We start from the raw sequence: 16,548 nt of genomic DNA, 5'->3' as shown, positions 1-16,548 counted from the left end.
GGAAAATAGCGGGTGCATTAGTTAACCCAAACGGCATAACCAGGTTCTCAAAGAGTCCTTCTGATGTGAGGAATGCGGTTTTCCACTCGTCCACTTCCCGAACCCTTATCAGATTGTAGGCCCCCCGCAGATCTAACTTGGAGAACCATTGGGCCCCCGCTAACTGGTTACATAAGTCTGGGAAGAGGGGAAGCGGGTAAGTGTTCCTAACCGTTATCTTGTTAAGTTCTCGAAAGTCGAGGCACGGCCGCAAACCACCATCTTTCTTCTTCACAAAGAAGAATCCTGCTGCTACAGGTGACACAGAAGGCCTGATATGCCATTTGCGGAGACTCTCAGCTATGTACTCCTTCATGGCTTGGCGCTCAGGCCCAGACAAATTGAACAATCGAGCCTTAGGTAACTTGGTTCCGGGTACTAAATCAATGGCACAATCGTAGGGTCTATGTGGTGGCAGCGCCTCAGCCTCACTTTCGGAAAAAACGTCTTCGAAACCCTTCAGGTACTCTGGAATACCTTCCAGACCGACAGACGATACAGATACGGATTTAACAGCGTTAAGAAGATGTCCCAGGTTACCACATTTATCCTTACATCCCCATTGAGTGATCTCCCCTGTAACCCAATCAATGGTAGGATTATGGCATTGAAGCCAAGGCATCCCCAGTACCAGTCCTGCAGGCAAGTTATCTAGCACAAGACAACTTAGTTTTTCCACATGAGTGGAACCCACTTTTAGAGAAAAAAAGTTCAGACCTGCAACAGATACTGCCCTGGGTAAGAGGAGACGAGTCAATTGCCACAAGTTAAACAGGATCTTGAAGCCTGACTGTCCCTATCTTATTGAGAGACATATCTTTGGTATCAATCAGATTCACAGCAGAACCACAGTCAACAAAAGCAGTAGTCTGAATAGGACCATAACCAAGTTCCAGTTCCACCTGCAGCACCATTTTTGCACGTGAGGAAAATTGTACCTGAAGGTCTGGGTAGCCTCCTCGACTACTACTCAGACCTAGTTGCTTCCCGCCATCTTGGAGGATGATGGACAGGAGGGGCAGTCCTTCTTCCAGTGTCTGGATTCCCCACAATAGAAGCACAACTGCTTCTCCCGGCGGCGTCTTCTTTCTTTTTCCTCACAGGTGACAGCGCTCACCTCCATAGCCACAGGAAGAGTCCGGGTCTCATCTCCACTGAAGAATAATGGTGTTTCCTGTTGCATAATGCCTCTAGCCTGCAGTCTGTGATCCATGCGAACCGCTTGGGTCATGGCATCCTCCAGGGTGTCAGGCGGAGGATGGAGTGCCAAAGCATCCTTCAGGCGTTCACACAGGCCTCTGTGGAACAGCCCCCGAAGGGCATCATCACTCCAGGAAATCTCGGCTGCCCAACGTCTGAATTCAGTACAGAACCATTCGGCCGAGTGCTCCCCCTGACAGACACTTATCACCTTGTCCTCAGCCAACCGCACTCTATCAGGCTCATCATAAATAAGCCCAAAGGCTTCAAAAAACGCATCCACAGACATTGTCTCAGGGGCAGAAGAGGAAAGCGAAAATGCCCAGGCTTGTGGGGACCCCCTAAGCAGGTACATAACTACCCCCACCCTCTGTTTCTCATCCCCAGAGGAGCGGGGTCTCAAAGAGAAAAAGAGCTTACAGCCCTCCTTAAATGTCCTGAAATCATCTTTGTTACCAGAAAACGTATCTGGCAATTTAACCGGGGATTCGGGTGGGACCAAAATGACATCTCTATTCCCCACCTGCTGGAAGCCTGCGGAAAGTACCCCCTGAACTGAGTCCTCAACCCGCCGTTGAGACTGGGCCAGAGCTTGGTGTTCCAAACTAAGCTTCTGCAGTGACTGAGTCAAGCATTTCACCTGCTCAGATAAAGCACACATTGGGTCCATGCTGCAGAAGTGAGGAGAGAAAAAAAAATTGGAGGCCAGTTATAATGTCAGGAACACCGCACTGAACTTGCTCACTGAGCCAGTGCGCGTGTCCTGAGTAAAGAGAAATGTACTCAACGATACCTGTGGAGCGGGTAGCAGCCAAGTAGTTGCGTACTTCAGAGCCGCAGGACCTGAAGCATGTGACTGCTAGGGGCGTGGCCTAAACTCCAGGGAGCTAGGAGCAGCAAGAGAACTCCTAGCAGGGTAACTGCGAGACAAAGTTACCAAGGGGCATAGACAGGGAGAATAGTCAGGACGTAGCCAATGAGTCACACACAGAGATAGCTGCAAGGTACAAGAGGGGTGAGCAGAGAGTAGTCAGGTCACAGGCAATGAGTCATACACAGAGATAATAACGCAGTACAGAATCAACAGGCAAACTCTCAACGGGAAACAGACCCGGGTCAGAACCATATAAACAAGCTATAGCAGCAAACAGGCACAGGCACTCAGGGGTCAGCACACTAGGCCAAAGGCAAAAGTATAACTGGCAGGGATTGAAGCTTCCCAGGGGTTTAAGAAGCTCTCCCAGAACCAGAAAGAGGCCACCATCATTAACCCCATGTGTGCAGGTCAAAACCTGCACTGAGCTCCAGACATTAACCCCTGACGTGCAGCTCAAAAACCTGCACTGGGATCATGACACTTACGCAATAGCAGCAGCATCAGCTCCAACAACAGCAGCAATATCAACAGGACCAGTTCAGACAGCAGCAGCAGATTGAGTTGCTTGCCGAGGCAGTTTGTGGGAAACCAGAAGCTCATTCCACAAGTTCAGGTGACAACACATATGTCCGGAAGGCGGTAAGACGAGCGATGCAGGAAATAACCCAAGGTGATGATGTAGAGGCATTTCTGACTGTTTTTGAGTGGGTAGCGAAGCAGGAGAGATTGCCACCAGACCAGTGGACAGAGGTGCTGGCCCCCTATCTAACCGAGTCTGGAACAACCCTACCTATAAAACTGTCCCACTTGATACCTGGGAACAAGCGGCATAGTTTGCGCTGATTCCTGGCATGTCAAGGAGACAATGATGGGAGTTGTTTTCAGCAGTAACTGTGTAACTCCTGGGTAAAATAAAGAATTAGTAAAAAAGGCATGGGCTTCCCCGCAATTTTCAGAACCAGCAGAAGGAAAGCCCATGACGGCGGACTGATCTGGGAAAAGGGGCAATACCCCATAAGGTTCTCAGTCTATTAATAACAGCTCACAGCTGTTTGCTTAGCCCTTCCTGGTGGACTAACAGGTTACTCCAGAAAAAAATGATGTAGGGTCCCCCTTTAAATTCAAACCAGCAAATCCAAAACAGACAGCTGTGGGTTGATATTAATAGCCTGGGAGGGCATTATGGATTTTGCCCCCCCCACAGAGCTACCAACATCAGCCCTTAGCCGCCCCAGAAATGGTGCATCTATAAGATGCACCAATCTGGCACCTAGACTCGCTCTTCCCACTTGCCCTGGTGGGGTGACAAGTAGGGTAATATTTGTGTGGTTCATGTCAGCCTTGTATTTTCAGCTGACACCAAACCCAGGGGATAGTAATGGAGATGCGTCATAGGATGCCCCCATTAGTAACCTCATAGTAAGTTTGGAAATAAACACACAGCAAGAATAAAATCCTTCATTTGAAATAAAAATGAACACCCTGTTTTCACACTTATTTAAGATTAAAAAACAAAGTTATACTCAACTTATGCCTAATCCATTGAAGCCTTAGTCCCCTGTAAAAAAAAAACTAAAAAAATGAACAACCATATCCCTCACCTGTCCAAAGTAAAGATAAGCCATACTGTCCCACACCGTAATCCATCTCTGCGATATGTGGTTTACAACCTAAGCGGGGCCATGATCCAACATTCTAGGCTTAAAACCAGGAGACAATGAGTTGCTGCATGCCCAGTTTCAGTGACAAATGATGACATCAAAGAGTTTACCACAGGTCACTGAAGGTGAGAGCTCCCAGGCTCTCTTCAGTGTGAGCCAGGACGATGAATTGCAATAACCTCAATGAGATCACCACAAGTACGTGAGAATTTAAATATGGTATCGCTGTAATTGCACTGCCCTGAAGAATAAATTCATCTAATCACTTATACTGAAGAACGGTGCAAAAAATAAATTAAACCAATTCTTCATCTGCTGTGGATTTGTTCATTCTGCCTTTCGCAGTAAGGTTCGGCTCACATTTATCCTTTGCTCAGTGCTGAGCACTTACACCGGGTTTTCCGTGTAAATCTTTGAAATATGTGATACAGACAGAACCACCAGTGGAAAATTCCCTATAATAATAGGCAGATGGAGGCACTGTGGATGTTGTCTGACCTGTGATCCAGCATTGTTAGTCTTAGTAGGCGAGCATAAAAGCGCAGTCTGCCACAATTTTGTGCACCTCTGAATTGGACACCACTAAACAGAGGCCAGATGGAGTCCAAAGTAACACTGTCATCTCATTATAGTGAGTGGATCCCTCATGGGTGTCATGTGAATCATGTCACTTAGATATTTAGATGGAAACCCTATTATAAGTTCTCAGCGTAGAGCATTGAATAAATGTGATCCTAAATGTTATGTAAAATGTTCCCAACAAAAGCTTCCACTTAATCCACAAAAAAGACAGTCTTCAGTCAAGTTTGTCATATTGTTACTGGTAGTAGAAAGGCTCTGGAAAAGCGCTGTAGCTCCTTGCTCCCCAAAAGAAATTAGGCAAATTCTGTGCTCCCAAATCCAAATGTCCCTCTTCCTTCTGAGGCCCAGGATGCCTAAACCACAAATTTTGGTGCCCTTTTTCCCCATTGTGAAAATGTAAAATCTGGGGCTAAAACAAAATTTTGGTGGTAAAAAAATGTAATTTGCACAACAAATGCACTACAAATTTTAGGGTCCATTTTCTCCTGTTACTCTTATGAAAATAAATAATTTGGGGCTGAAAGAACATTTTTGTAGGAAAAATTAGATTTTTTTCTTTTCACGGCTCAACGTTTTAAACTTCTGTGAAGCACCTTGGGATTCAAGGTGCTCAATATACCTCTAGATAAGTTCCTTGAGGGGGTCTAGATTCCCAAATTAGGTCAATTTGAGGAGGTTCCACTGTTTAGGCACATCAGGGGCTCTCTAAAAGTGACATGGCGTCCGGTAATGGTTCTGGCAAATTTTGCATTGAAAAAGTCAAATGGTGCTCCTTCACTTCCGAGCCCTGCCGAGAGCCCAAACAGTTGTTTTCCTCCACATACTTGGTATCTGTGTGCTCAGGAGAAATTGTACAATAAATTTGAGAGTTCTTTTTCTCCTGTTACCCTTGTGAAAATAAGAAATTGGGTCTAAAGTAAAATTTTTGTGAAAAAAGTTAAGTGCTCATTTTTTCATTCAACATTCCATTAATTCCAGTGAAGCACATGGAGGGTTAATAAACTTATTGAATGCGGTTTTGAGCAATTTTCTGTCATATAGGCACCTCAAAGCAAATTGAAATGTGGTTTGATCCCTAAAAAAATGGTTTTGTCAATTTTGTTGAAAAATGAGAAATCGCTGGCCAACTTTTAACTCTTCTAACTTCCTAACAAAAAATAGTGTCTCAAAAATTGTGCTGATATAAAGTAGATATGTGGGAAATGTTATTTACTAACTATTTTGTCAGACATAACTCTGAGTAAAGGGCATAAAAATTAAAATTTTCATAAATGTAAAATTTTCAAAATGTTTCCAGAATGTTCAGAATTGAAAAAATTGTCATGGTCATAACGATGAAAATAGGCTTCAAGGTGACAGGGTTAAACAGCATTTCTGCTACGTAGAATAAACCTAAAAAGCTAAGGTACTTACAGCATAAATTTGCAATTCATGCGCAACTACCAGCCACGCAACTTCAACCTAAGGTTGTTTATAATTAGTGCTGTATCCTAACTGCCCTTCAATTTGTAAGCTTTTGCATAAGATAATCATTAGTGCCAAATAGTTTTAAAACTTTTCCTTACCTGACCCAGGAGTCCAGACTTAGCCTGCAATGCTACGTTAAAGAGAAGTAAAAGTTGTTGAAACTTTTCATTGTTGTACTCAAATCGTTCTCCAAATGTAAAGGAACAGATCACATTACTAACAGCATTGTTTATGAGCACACTTGGATCAAACTGATCTGTAGGAAACATAATATTGTTAAAGACTGATGTGAAATCACATATACATGGTCAATGGTACAATAAGGCAATGTGGTATTGATTATTATTTGCCTACAAAACCCTGAAACTATAGGTATGGTGTATAGTTTTCTTCTGCAAATCTATTTTTGAAAAAGATAAAGGAAGATGTTGAGTCCTGCCAGCAGGGCCACCATCAGGGCATTACTGCCCTGTATGGGGACCAGAGGTGGCCCGCAGCAGGCCCCGTCTCTTCTGGTCATCGGGCCCTAGTGGCAGAGTTCTGCCGGTGCAAAATCTGAATATGCATCCAAGAATCATGTTCAGTTAAATTCTATTACCATGCAGGCCCAGGCCCGCACGGCAATAGTTAAAAACTGCCAGCCAAACAGAGGCTGGAAACTGACATCATCACGCATGTTGCCGATGTATGATGTCATTGTCATTCGATGGAGAGTCCGTGCTGACATGCCTGGGGTGGACGCCGGTGCTGGACTGCCACCAGGTAAGGAGAAAGTTTTTTTTTTTTTCAAAGTGGCAAGCCTGGGGCAGAGTGTGGAGACAGATGAGGCAGCATGTGGAGACAGATGGGGCAGAATGTGGAGACAGATGGGGCAGCATGTGGAGACAGATGGGGCAGCATGTGGAGACAGATGGGGCAGCATGTGGAGACAGATGGGGCAGAATAAATGCAGGAAAAAAAGGAGTGCCTCACCGTGTCAATGTGCCTGGTAGCCTTGAATTTGCCAGCAGCGATCCAAAAAATTCCGTCTGATCGTCGAATCACAATGAGAGGAAAAAAAAAGGTTGTTGGATCACACAGCTGAATAAAAAAAACAATTCTTTATTTCACACCATCATTAGTCATTCTATGACTAAAGGCTGATAGCCAGAAACGCGTAAGAATGTGACTCTGTTTTTATCTATTTGTTATACAGTGGCATGTAAAAGTTTGGGCACCCCTGGTCAAAATTACTGTTATTGTGACCAGTTAAGCAAGTTGAAGATGGAATGATCTCTAAAAGGGCTAAAGTTAAAGATGACACATTTTCTCTGTATTTTAGGCCAAAAAAATTATATATTGTCATTTTTTACATTTTAAAAATTACAATAAGGAAAATAAGCCAATGCAAATGTTTGGGCACTCTGCATAGTTAGTACCTAGTAGCACTCCCTTTTAAAAATATCACAGCTTGTAAACGCTTTTAGTAGCCAGCCAAGAGTCTTTCAATTCTTGTTTGATGGATTTTCATCCATTCTTCCTTGGAAAATTCTTCCATTTCTGTGAGATTCCTGGGTCGTCTTGCATGCACTGCTATTTTGAGGACTAGCCACAGATTTTCAATGATGATCGAATCAGAGGACTGTGAGGGCCATTGAAAAATCTTTAGCTATCGCCTTTTGAGGTAGTCTATTGTGGATTTTGATGTGTGTGATCATTATCCATTTGTAGAAGCCATCCTGTTTTCAAATTCAGCTTTTTTACACATGGTGTTATGTTTGCATCAAGAATTTGTTGAAATTTCATTGAATCCATTCTTCCCTCTACCTGTGAAATGTTCCCTGTGCCATTGTCTGCAACACAACCCGAAAACATGATTGATCCATCCCCATGCTTAATGGTTGGAGAGATGTTCTTTTCCTGAAATTCTATGCAATTTTTTCTCTGCACATACCTTTGATCATTGCGACCAAAGAGTTTTATTTTAACTCTACCTGTGAAATGTTCCCTGTGCCATTGTCTGCAACACAACCCGAAAACATGATTGATCCATCCCCATGCTTAATGGTTGGAGAGATGTTCTTTTCCTGAAATTCTATGCAATTTTTTCTCTGCACATACCTTTGATCATTGCGACCAAAGAGTTTTATTTTAACTTCAATGATTCACAGGACTTGTTTCTATAATGCATTGGGCTTGTTTAGATGTTCTTTTGAATACCTCTGATGCTGACTTTTATTGTGATTGTGCAGGAGAGGTTTTCTTCTGATGATTCTTCCATGAAGGCCATATTTGATAAGGTGTCTCTGAACAGTAGAACAATTACCACAACTCCAGAATCTGCTAAATCTTTCTGAAGGTCTTTTGCAGTCAAGTGGGGTTTCTGATATGCCTTTCTAGCAATCCTACAAGCAGCTCTCTCTGAAATTTTGCTTGGCCTTCCAGACCTTATCTTGACCTCCACTATTCCTGTAAACTGCTATTTCTGAATTACATATTGAACTGAGGAAAGGACAGCTTGAAAATGCTTTGCTATCTTCTTATAGCCTTCTCCTGCTTTGTGGGCCTCCACCATTTTTATTTTCAGAGTGCTAGGCAGCTGTTTAAAAGAACCCATGGTGGCTGTTTCTTCGCACAAGGTTGGAGGAGGCTATGTGTTTCTAAATCTGTGGAATCTGCATCAGCTGGCCTTTCCTAACATTGAGGGTGAACAAGCCATAACCCTTACAGGCTAATTAAGGTCTGAAACATTGGTCAAAGTTATCTGAGCACACAAATCTCCAAAGGTGCCCAAACTTTAGCATCGGACCATTTTTCTTTTTGTAATTTTTAAAATGTGAAAAAATTACAATGTGTATTACTTTTTAGCCTAAAATACAAAACAAAGCTGTCATCTTTAACTTTAGGCCTTTTAGAGATCATTTTATCTTCAACTTGCTTAATATTCACAATAACAGTAATTTTGACTAGGGGTGCCTAAACTTTTGCATGCCACTGTATCTACACGTTTTTATGATGGTGTGAAATAAAGAAGAATTGTTTTTTATTATTCAGCTGTGTGATCCGACAACCTTTTTTTTTCCTCTCAGATGGGGCAGAATGTGGAGACAGATGGGGCAGGATCATTGGGCAGGATGTGGAGACATATGGGGCAGGATGAGGAGACAGATGGGGCAGAATGTGGAGACAGATGGGGCATGATCATGGGGCAGAATATGGAGACAGGTGGGGCATTATCATGGGGCGGAATGTGTAGACAGATGGGGCAGGATCATAAGTCAGGATCTTGGGACAGATGGGGCAGGATCATGGGACAGATAGGGCAGGATGGGGTGATCATAAGGGGGCAGAATGGATACTCGTGAGGGAAGGATGGGAGACCATATGGCTGGAGACAGGAATGAGATACACAGGGCCTGGATGGAGGATATTATTACCATAGGGGCTAATTAAGGGATATTATTACTGCAGTGATGGATTTTTTTGAGGATACTGTTTTAAATGGGGGGGTGGTCCTGTTACTGTGCAGAGTGACACTGTCGCCTTTCTTTCTTCATCTAGTGTAGCGTAGAAGTTGGGAAAAAATTAAGTAATGTGTTCTGCAACCAGTGCTCCAGATAACTGTGTTATTTCCTGCAGAGACGAGCCCTGGCTGGAAGAAGTGATGGAAGTCTGTGCTGGATGAAAGATGAAAAGGAAAGATGAAGGACTTCACCTAGAGACATCACTGGTGAATCAGTGTGTTACCTGTACACTGACACTATACACTATATACAGAGCTCCTCTGTATAATGTCACCAGTGATCACTGTGTTACCTGTACACTGACACTATATACAGAGCTCCTGTGTAGAATGTCACCGGTGATCACTGTATTACCAAAACACTGACACTATATACAAAGGTCCTGTGTATAATGGCACTGCTGATCATTTTATTACCTGTACACTGACACTATATACAGAGGAACTGTGCATAATGTCACCGGTGATCACTGTATTACCTGTACACTGGCACTATATACAGAGCTCCTGTGTATTATGGCACCGGTGATCACTGTATTACCTGTACACAGACACCGCATACTAACTACAGATCTCCTGTGTATAATGGCACTTATGGTGATAGTATTGTGTTTTTTTATTAATGATCAGTATTGTAGTATTCAGTCACTATGTGTTGGTAATATGTGGTCTGGTCATGGTTTGGTGATATTTGTCCCTTGTATGTGATATTATTCTGTCTCTGTGGTGGTAATATGTGGTCTGGTCATGTTGTGTTTGGTATTTGTTCTTTGTATGTGGTATTATTGCCCACCATGTGGTGGTACTATGTGATCTGGACATGGTGCTATGATATTTGTTCCTTTGGGTGTGATATTATTCGGTCACTGTGGTGATAATATGTGGTCTGCATAAGGTGTGGCGGTATTTGTTCCTTGCATGTGGTATTATAGGTCACTATGTGATGGAAATATGTGGTCTGGACATGGTACAGTGGTATTTGTTCCTTGTTTGTAATATTATTGTTCATTTTAAAAATTGAAAAATAAATAAAAATATACTGTACCTAAATTGTATTGGATATTTTAACAAATGTTTAATAGGTTAGAGTAGAGTAGGGAACGGCCAAAAGAGTCTACCTTGTTGTGGTGTCAGATTAAAAAAAAATCTTTTGGCCAAAACAAAAGCTGGTAGCTATGTGTGTGATCTGGTAATAGGAACTGTTAATGTGTGATTGCTGAGAAGTGGAGTTTTCCAAGAGAGCGGTTGGACTGTGGACAGTTTGAGGGGTGGAGGCGAGGCGGAGTCTCAAGGGGGCCCTGAAAATTTTGCCAGTATTAGGCCCCGAAATTCCTAGTGGCAGCCCTGCCTGCCAGACTTGCTTGCCCAGGTCTCTTCCAATTGCACCTTGAGCTCATGACCAGAACAATAAAAGAAGAATTGCTTGCTACAAGTTAAAACTCTTGGCCTAAATTCATGAAAGCTTTTTTGCCAGAAAACTGTTGTAAAAGGCTTTGAAAAGTTGCATATCTTTTGAATAACTCAGTTTTCACGCCAGTTTTGCCCAGCTCTGCCAAAATAGCATTCCTTTCACCAGAAATCTTATTCCAATGACTGACTGTAGTAACATTTGTGCTGATGTACTTGTCAAATGCTCCTGATTCATTAAGAGGCATGTGCCTCTAAGTGAATCAGGAGTGTTTGACTCCAACACAACCCCTCATGATGACTGGAGTGCGCCTAGGTTTTTGATAATTAGAGATCAGTAAATCTATGAAAATGTTTTGTGTCTGTGCTTCACCATAAGCAAATTTTTAATTACAGAGCAATATTTATAGAAAACCAGTCAGCATGATTTAATTATGTGAAATAAAGCCATAGCTGTAATGGTGCTATAATGCTGATTAAATTGATGCCCTTGGTGATGAAATATGTTATGCTCTTCTTTAACCTTTTTCCAACATCGGGCGTAATAGTACGCTGATGTCAGACCTCCTCCCTTTGATGTGGGCTTCGGCGCTGAGCCCACATCTTTTCCAGTACATGTCAGGTGTTTTGAACAGCTGACATGTGCCTCTAACAGCTGCGTGTGGAATCGCGATCCACTCACGGCTATTAACCTGTTAAATACTGCTGTCGAACTCTGACAGCGGCATTTAACTCAAGCTTCTGGCAAGAGTGTCAGAAATCCCGCCAATTGGTGACCCCGTCACGTGATTGTGGGTCACCGAAGGGTTCGCATGATAACCAGAAGTCTCCAGCAGACCACTATGGTTGTCACTGCCAGATTGTCATGATCGGCGCTCATAGAAAGTGAGCAATTTTACTACATACAGGTGATCTGATAATTTGGTGTCAATGAACTCGTAATGACCCGGAGAATCATAATGACCAGTTTTAGCATTTAGTGAATATGGTAAAAAAAAAAAGCCAACAACTGTGGGATTGCACTTTTTTTTGCAATTTTACTGCACTTGAAATTTTTTTCCCATTTTCTAGCACACAACATGGTAAAACCAATGATGTCGTTCAAAAGCACAACTTGTCCCTCAAAAAACAAGCCCTCACATTGCCTTTTTGACCAAAAAAGTAAAAAAGTTATGGCTTTGAGAAGAAGGGGAGCAAAAAAATGAAATGCAAAACCAAATAACCATTTTGGATGTTCCTGCTATTTAGATTTTGGTGCACTGGGGCTGGACTGTGCACTGGGTCTTCCCCACCCTGTGATTCCAGGGCCCCTCCGCCTACCTCCAGTCTTTGAATGACAGGGTACTGCTGAGATTTCAAACAGGTCATTCATAGTCTGGAGGCAGCAGAGGGGCGGAGGATCACAGTCAGTGAGGAGAAGACCAAGTGTACAGTCCGGCCCCTGTGCACCAAAGTCTAATTACAATTAAAGCTGACATTGATCAAAGAAGAACAAAAAAAGTGGATTTCTTCACCAAAGATATTTAATCATTATATCAGTTATAGCACCATTACTGCTTTTCTCTACTTTACATTGCAAAATCGTACTGACAAGATCTCTTTAACATGTAAAAGACCATTGAGATTGCACTGCTGTAATACAGATTCCACTTAAACTCCACATTCTCTTAATTAAAATAAATCACCAGTTAGCAGGAATAATGTTCTCTTATTTGCACATATCAGCTTTCAATTTTTAGGTAACAGGTAATCTGTAACTCACCGTTTTGAGATTTAAATGCAGAACAAAGGAACTGTGCTTCTTCTGTCACTCTCTCCTCCAGTGATTTCTTACTCTTCCCAAAGTTTCTCAGTGCGGTCATGGCAAACCTTCTTTGTTCTTTCCATGATCTCCCATAGTCGGCAAATGCTATGCCTAACATATAAAATGTTCATTGTCAAAGTAAGAACTATAATTTTTAACCTTTTTGCATATCAACGAAATTGATTTACTCCTGCATAAAAGTTAAATGTTTTTAGAGAATGGTATTGTCATAGATGATCATTATGGTGTGATAATATTGGCCCTAAGCTTTCACCAATATCTAATTATGCTAAGGAACTATTATGTGGATACATGCAGGCGCTGTAAACATGTAAATGTGTCTAGGAAAAGATTTTGTAGACTTGGGCAAGTACTGTGTGCATGTGTTTTCAGATATCATTTTATTTTCTGAATATTTTTCTTAATTTCTGACACTTATATTTAACTTAAATTAGAGCATACAAAATCTTTTGCATTACAAATTAGATATCACAGATATACACAAACGTACGTAGAAAGCAATCTGTACAATAATGGGGGGAGGGTGGGGTATATCTTGTCTTTGTTCTGTAATAAGAAGCAGTGATATAGCTGAAGAGCCTTTGAGGGAATTGCCATTAATGAGAGACTGACATCTGCTGGCAAGGTAAAATCAAGAGGAACCAAATTGTGTTGGAAGATTTGCAGGGGGAGCGACTTTGTATGCTGAACCTGATCAGGTGACCCACAGGAAGAACTTCCTTGATAAAAAAAATGCCCTGCGCACCAAGTCGCATGCAGATTGGGTGCCAGGGAAGAGAGTGGGGCAGATGTGCTCCAGAGACGCCACTGAGACCAGCAACACCGCAGGTCCAGGCTGCTCCCATGCCAACAGCCCCTGTTTGGGACTTCTGAAAAGGCTCTAATTAATCTTTTCCTTGACACTACTTGAGTATGGTTTGAGAAAGGCCTCTTAGTAGGTCGAAACGTAACCATAGTATACTCATATCCTGGATTACGATATTATACCCACATTTTGGATACTTCCTTTGTCTGCGGTGTTACACTATTTGATGTTTTTGAAATAAAATTAATATCCAAAAATTTCACAAAATCTTCAAGATTTTTTGGCAAGATTAATCCACACTTGAGTGCGACTGTTTATCTACTGACTATTGTTTGTGGACCCTCCATGTACAGTCAGCACCTATCTCCACAGCAAGAGTGCGCGTCTTTTTTCTTCTACTGAGACCAGCATGGCAGACCTCAGAGGGAAATCTATGCCACCAAGGTGTCTGTCACACCCTAGGAAGGCCTGGATTCTACTCAGGAGAACTACAAGTTCCATCTTTGCTGGTCAGGACCACGATCCATGCCCTGTTGTGAGGCTGTGAAGACTCCAAAGGTGAACCCACAGGACCGCGACGACAAACCTGCCCCCGGGCGAGCAGGCCAGGTGTACCACCCCCTATACAGGGAGTGTTAGGGGCAGGCCCAGAGGAGACTATCGCCGCGGAAGCTGGTACTTGGGGACAACTGGAGGAGTAGACAGGCAGACACCGGGCTGGAAGGCAGGCTGGCAAACACAGGAGGGACGGCTGCAGGACTGAACGGAGAGCAGGCAGGAGGAACCGGAGTAGGCAGGAGAGGATCAGGAAGGCACACACGGGTGACGACAGGAACGGACAGGAATGGCGGACTCTGGAAGGAAATACAGAGATGGAGAGAGATCAACTGAATAGACAAGGCGGGTTACAGGCACAGGGCTGGGTGCTAGCGAGTGAAACGCAGGAGACGGTGGACCCGAGAATCTGTCGTGGGACACAATAGATAATCAGGCATGGGTCTGAAGGGGCAGCTCCCTTTTATAGGAGCAGGACTTCCAGGTCAGGCCTCCAGGGTCACGGGGGCGGAGAGATGGGCTGAGCCAGTCTGTGCTGAGGTCTGGGGTGAGAGGAGCGCATGCGCCCCGGGCTGATCACAGAGGCTGACCGCGGGGCAGGACTCAGGAGAGCCGGCAGGCGCGCGCCTGCTACAGAAGCGCGCCGGGAGCGGCGGGCTGACCGCGAGGCAGGATGCAGGAGAGCCGGCGGACGTGCGCATGCTGCAGGAGCGCGCTCAGTTTCCTTCCCAGTACTCACGTGCGGTGACTCCGCCCCCTGGTCATGTGATTGCTTAGTGCCAAGTCCTGTGCTCACTGCATTAGTCTCAGGTCCTTGCGCACTGCGTGCCTTGTTCCTGCACTCCCTGTGCTCGATCACGTGCCCCATGATAGCGCCCCCTAGGCAGCTCCAGTGACGCCTTAGGTATCATCACACTATGACTGGGTGTACCATCTTTGTGAAAAGAACATTAATGTTACATAGTGAAAGACTTTATTTGCTATTCAAAACTTATTGTTATTCGTTTTAATGTTGATTTGTATAGTTACTAACACTAATTGTTTAAATTTATTTTAAATCACTGTTGTATATAGAATTATATCAGTCCCTGACTGTTCCCACCTCATCTTCTCTGTGCATTGCATCCAGACCCCGGCATTACAATTCCATAAAGTAATTTTTTGTTCCCTTCCATATGTATTGTTCCCCCATTTATGTGTGTGACTGCTGCCCCTGTGTGGTTGTGGTTGGCCTTTCTTTATCATTTGCCTGTTTTGTTTTTTAGGTTTAAATGGTTAAATCAATATACACAGTTGTGGAGCTAAACTCTACCAAGTCACTGCATTAAATGGCTAAAAGAAAGTGTTTAGAGAATCAAAGCAAGAAGGTAGTGAGTCCGAGACAGTAACCTCTTCCTGACATGGCAATTTTCCTTTTTTGTTTTTTCCACCCCTTCTTGCATATTTTATTTTTTTAATTGACATAGCCATATCAGCGTGTTTTTGAAGGAAAAGTTGTACAGGTGCTACTCACAAAAATAAAATATCATCAAAAAGTTATTTTATTTTGTTTCTTCAATGCAAAAAGTGAAACTCATATATTATATAGAGTCATTACAAACAAAGTGATCTATTTCAACTGTTTATTTCTGCCAATGAAAGTGCAAAAAGTCATTATCTCAGCAAATTAGAATACTTGAAAAATGATTTTCAATATATAAAAACTATAGGAACAAGAAAAGCGCAATAGGGTCTTATCTGGGTTGAAAATGAAAGAAAATCACAGAAATTCACTCACCCTTTCCAGGAGAGAAATAGGCATGTAAAATCCGTAGTCAGCTTGCTGCACGTCCAAAGGTCAACTCGGTGACCGCCAGAGTATCAAACTTTTTGTGGAACTAGTTTATGGACTGTAGTGCGCTGCTTGTCAGAATACCGAATCCAAACTATGTTGAAAGATTTATCATTTATTTCTCAACGTGTTTCGAAGTAGATATTACTTCTTCCACAGAGGATGATATGTCATCCCCTGAGGAAGAAGTAATATCTACTTCGAAACGCATTGGGAAATAAATGATCAATCTTTCAACATAGTTTGGATTCGGTATTCTGACAAGCAGCGCACTACAGTCCATAAACTAGTTCCACAAAAAGTTTGAAAAATGATTTTAAAATTAGAAATGTTGAACTACTGAAATGTATGTTCAGCAAATGCACTCAATACATGGTCTGGGCTCCTTTTGCATCAATTACTGCATCAATGCGACGTGGCATGGAGGCGATCTGCCTGTGGCAGTGCTGAGGTGTTATAGAAGTCCAGGTTGCTTTGATAGCAGCCTTCAGCTCGTCTGCATTGTTGGGTCTGGTGTCTCTCATCTTCCTCTTAACAATACCCCATAGATTCTCTATGGGATTAGGGTCAGGCGAGTTTGCTGGTCAATCAAGCACAGTGATACTATTGTTTTTACGCCAGGTATTGGTACTTTTGACAGTGTGGACAGGTGCCAAGTCCTGCTGGAAAATGAAATTTCCATCTCCAAAAAGCTTGTTGGCAGAGGGAAGCATGAAGTGCTCTAAAATGTCCTAGTAGATGGTTGTGCTGACTTTGGTCATGATAAAATACAGTGGACCTACACCAGCAGATGACAT

General features: G+C 42.9%; 1 protein-coding gene across 1 annotated transcript in view; it reads right to left on the bottom strand.

The window, feature by feature from the left end:
* Nucleotides 1–16,548, bottom strand: part of LOC141098689 (cytochrome P450 2D15-like) — a 279,275-nt gene that overhangs the window by 140,993 nt on the left and 121,734 nt on the right. The window contains exons 3-4 of the mRNA XM_073586655.1: nucleotides 12,498–12,650; nucleotides 5,925–6,082 (exon numbers count right to left, since the gene is read on the bottom strand). Of these exons, the coding sequence (XP_073442756.1) occupies nucleotides 5,925–6,082; nucleotides 12,498–12,650 (311 nt within the window). The remainder of the gene's footprint in view (nucleotides 1–5,924; nucleotides 6,083–12,497; nucleotides 12,651–16,548) is intronic.

Source organism: Dendrobates tinctorius, unplaced genomic scaffold (genome assembly GCF_039654945.1).
Source record: "Dendrobates tinctorius isolate UK_male_01 unplaced genomic scaffold, ASM3965494v1 ptg000094l, whole genome shotgun sequence".
In the NCBI taxonomy this organism is placed as follows: domain Eukaryota; kingdom Metazoa; phylum Chordata; class Amphibia; order Anura; family Dendrobatidae; genus Dendrobates; species Dendrobates tinctorius.
The sequence above is the reverse complement of the archived record's forward strand: the minus strand, read 5'-3'. Positions and strand labels throughout refer to the sequence as shown.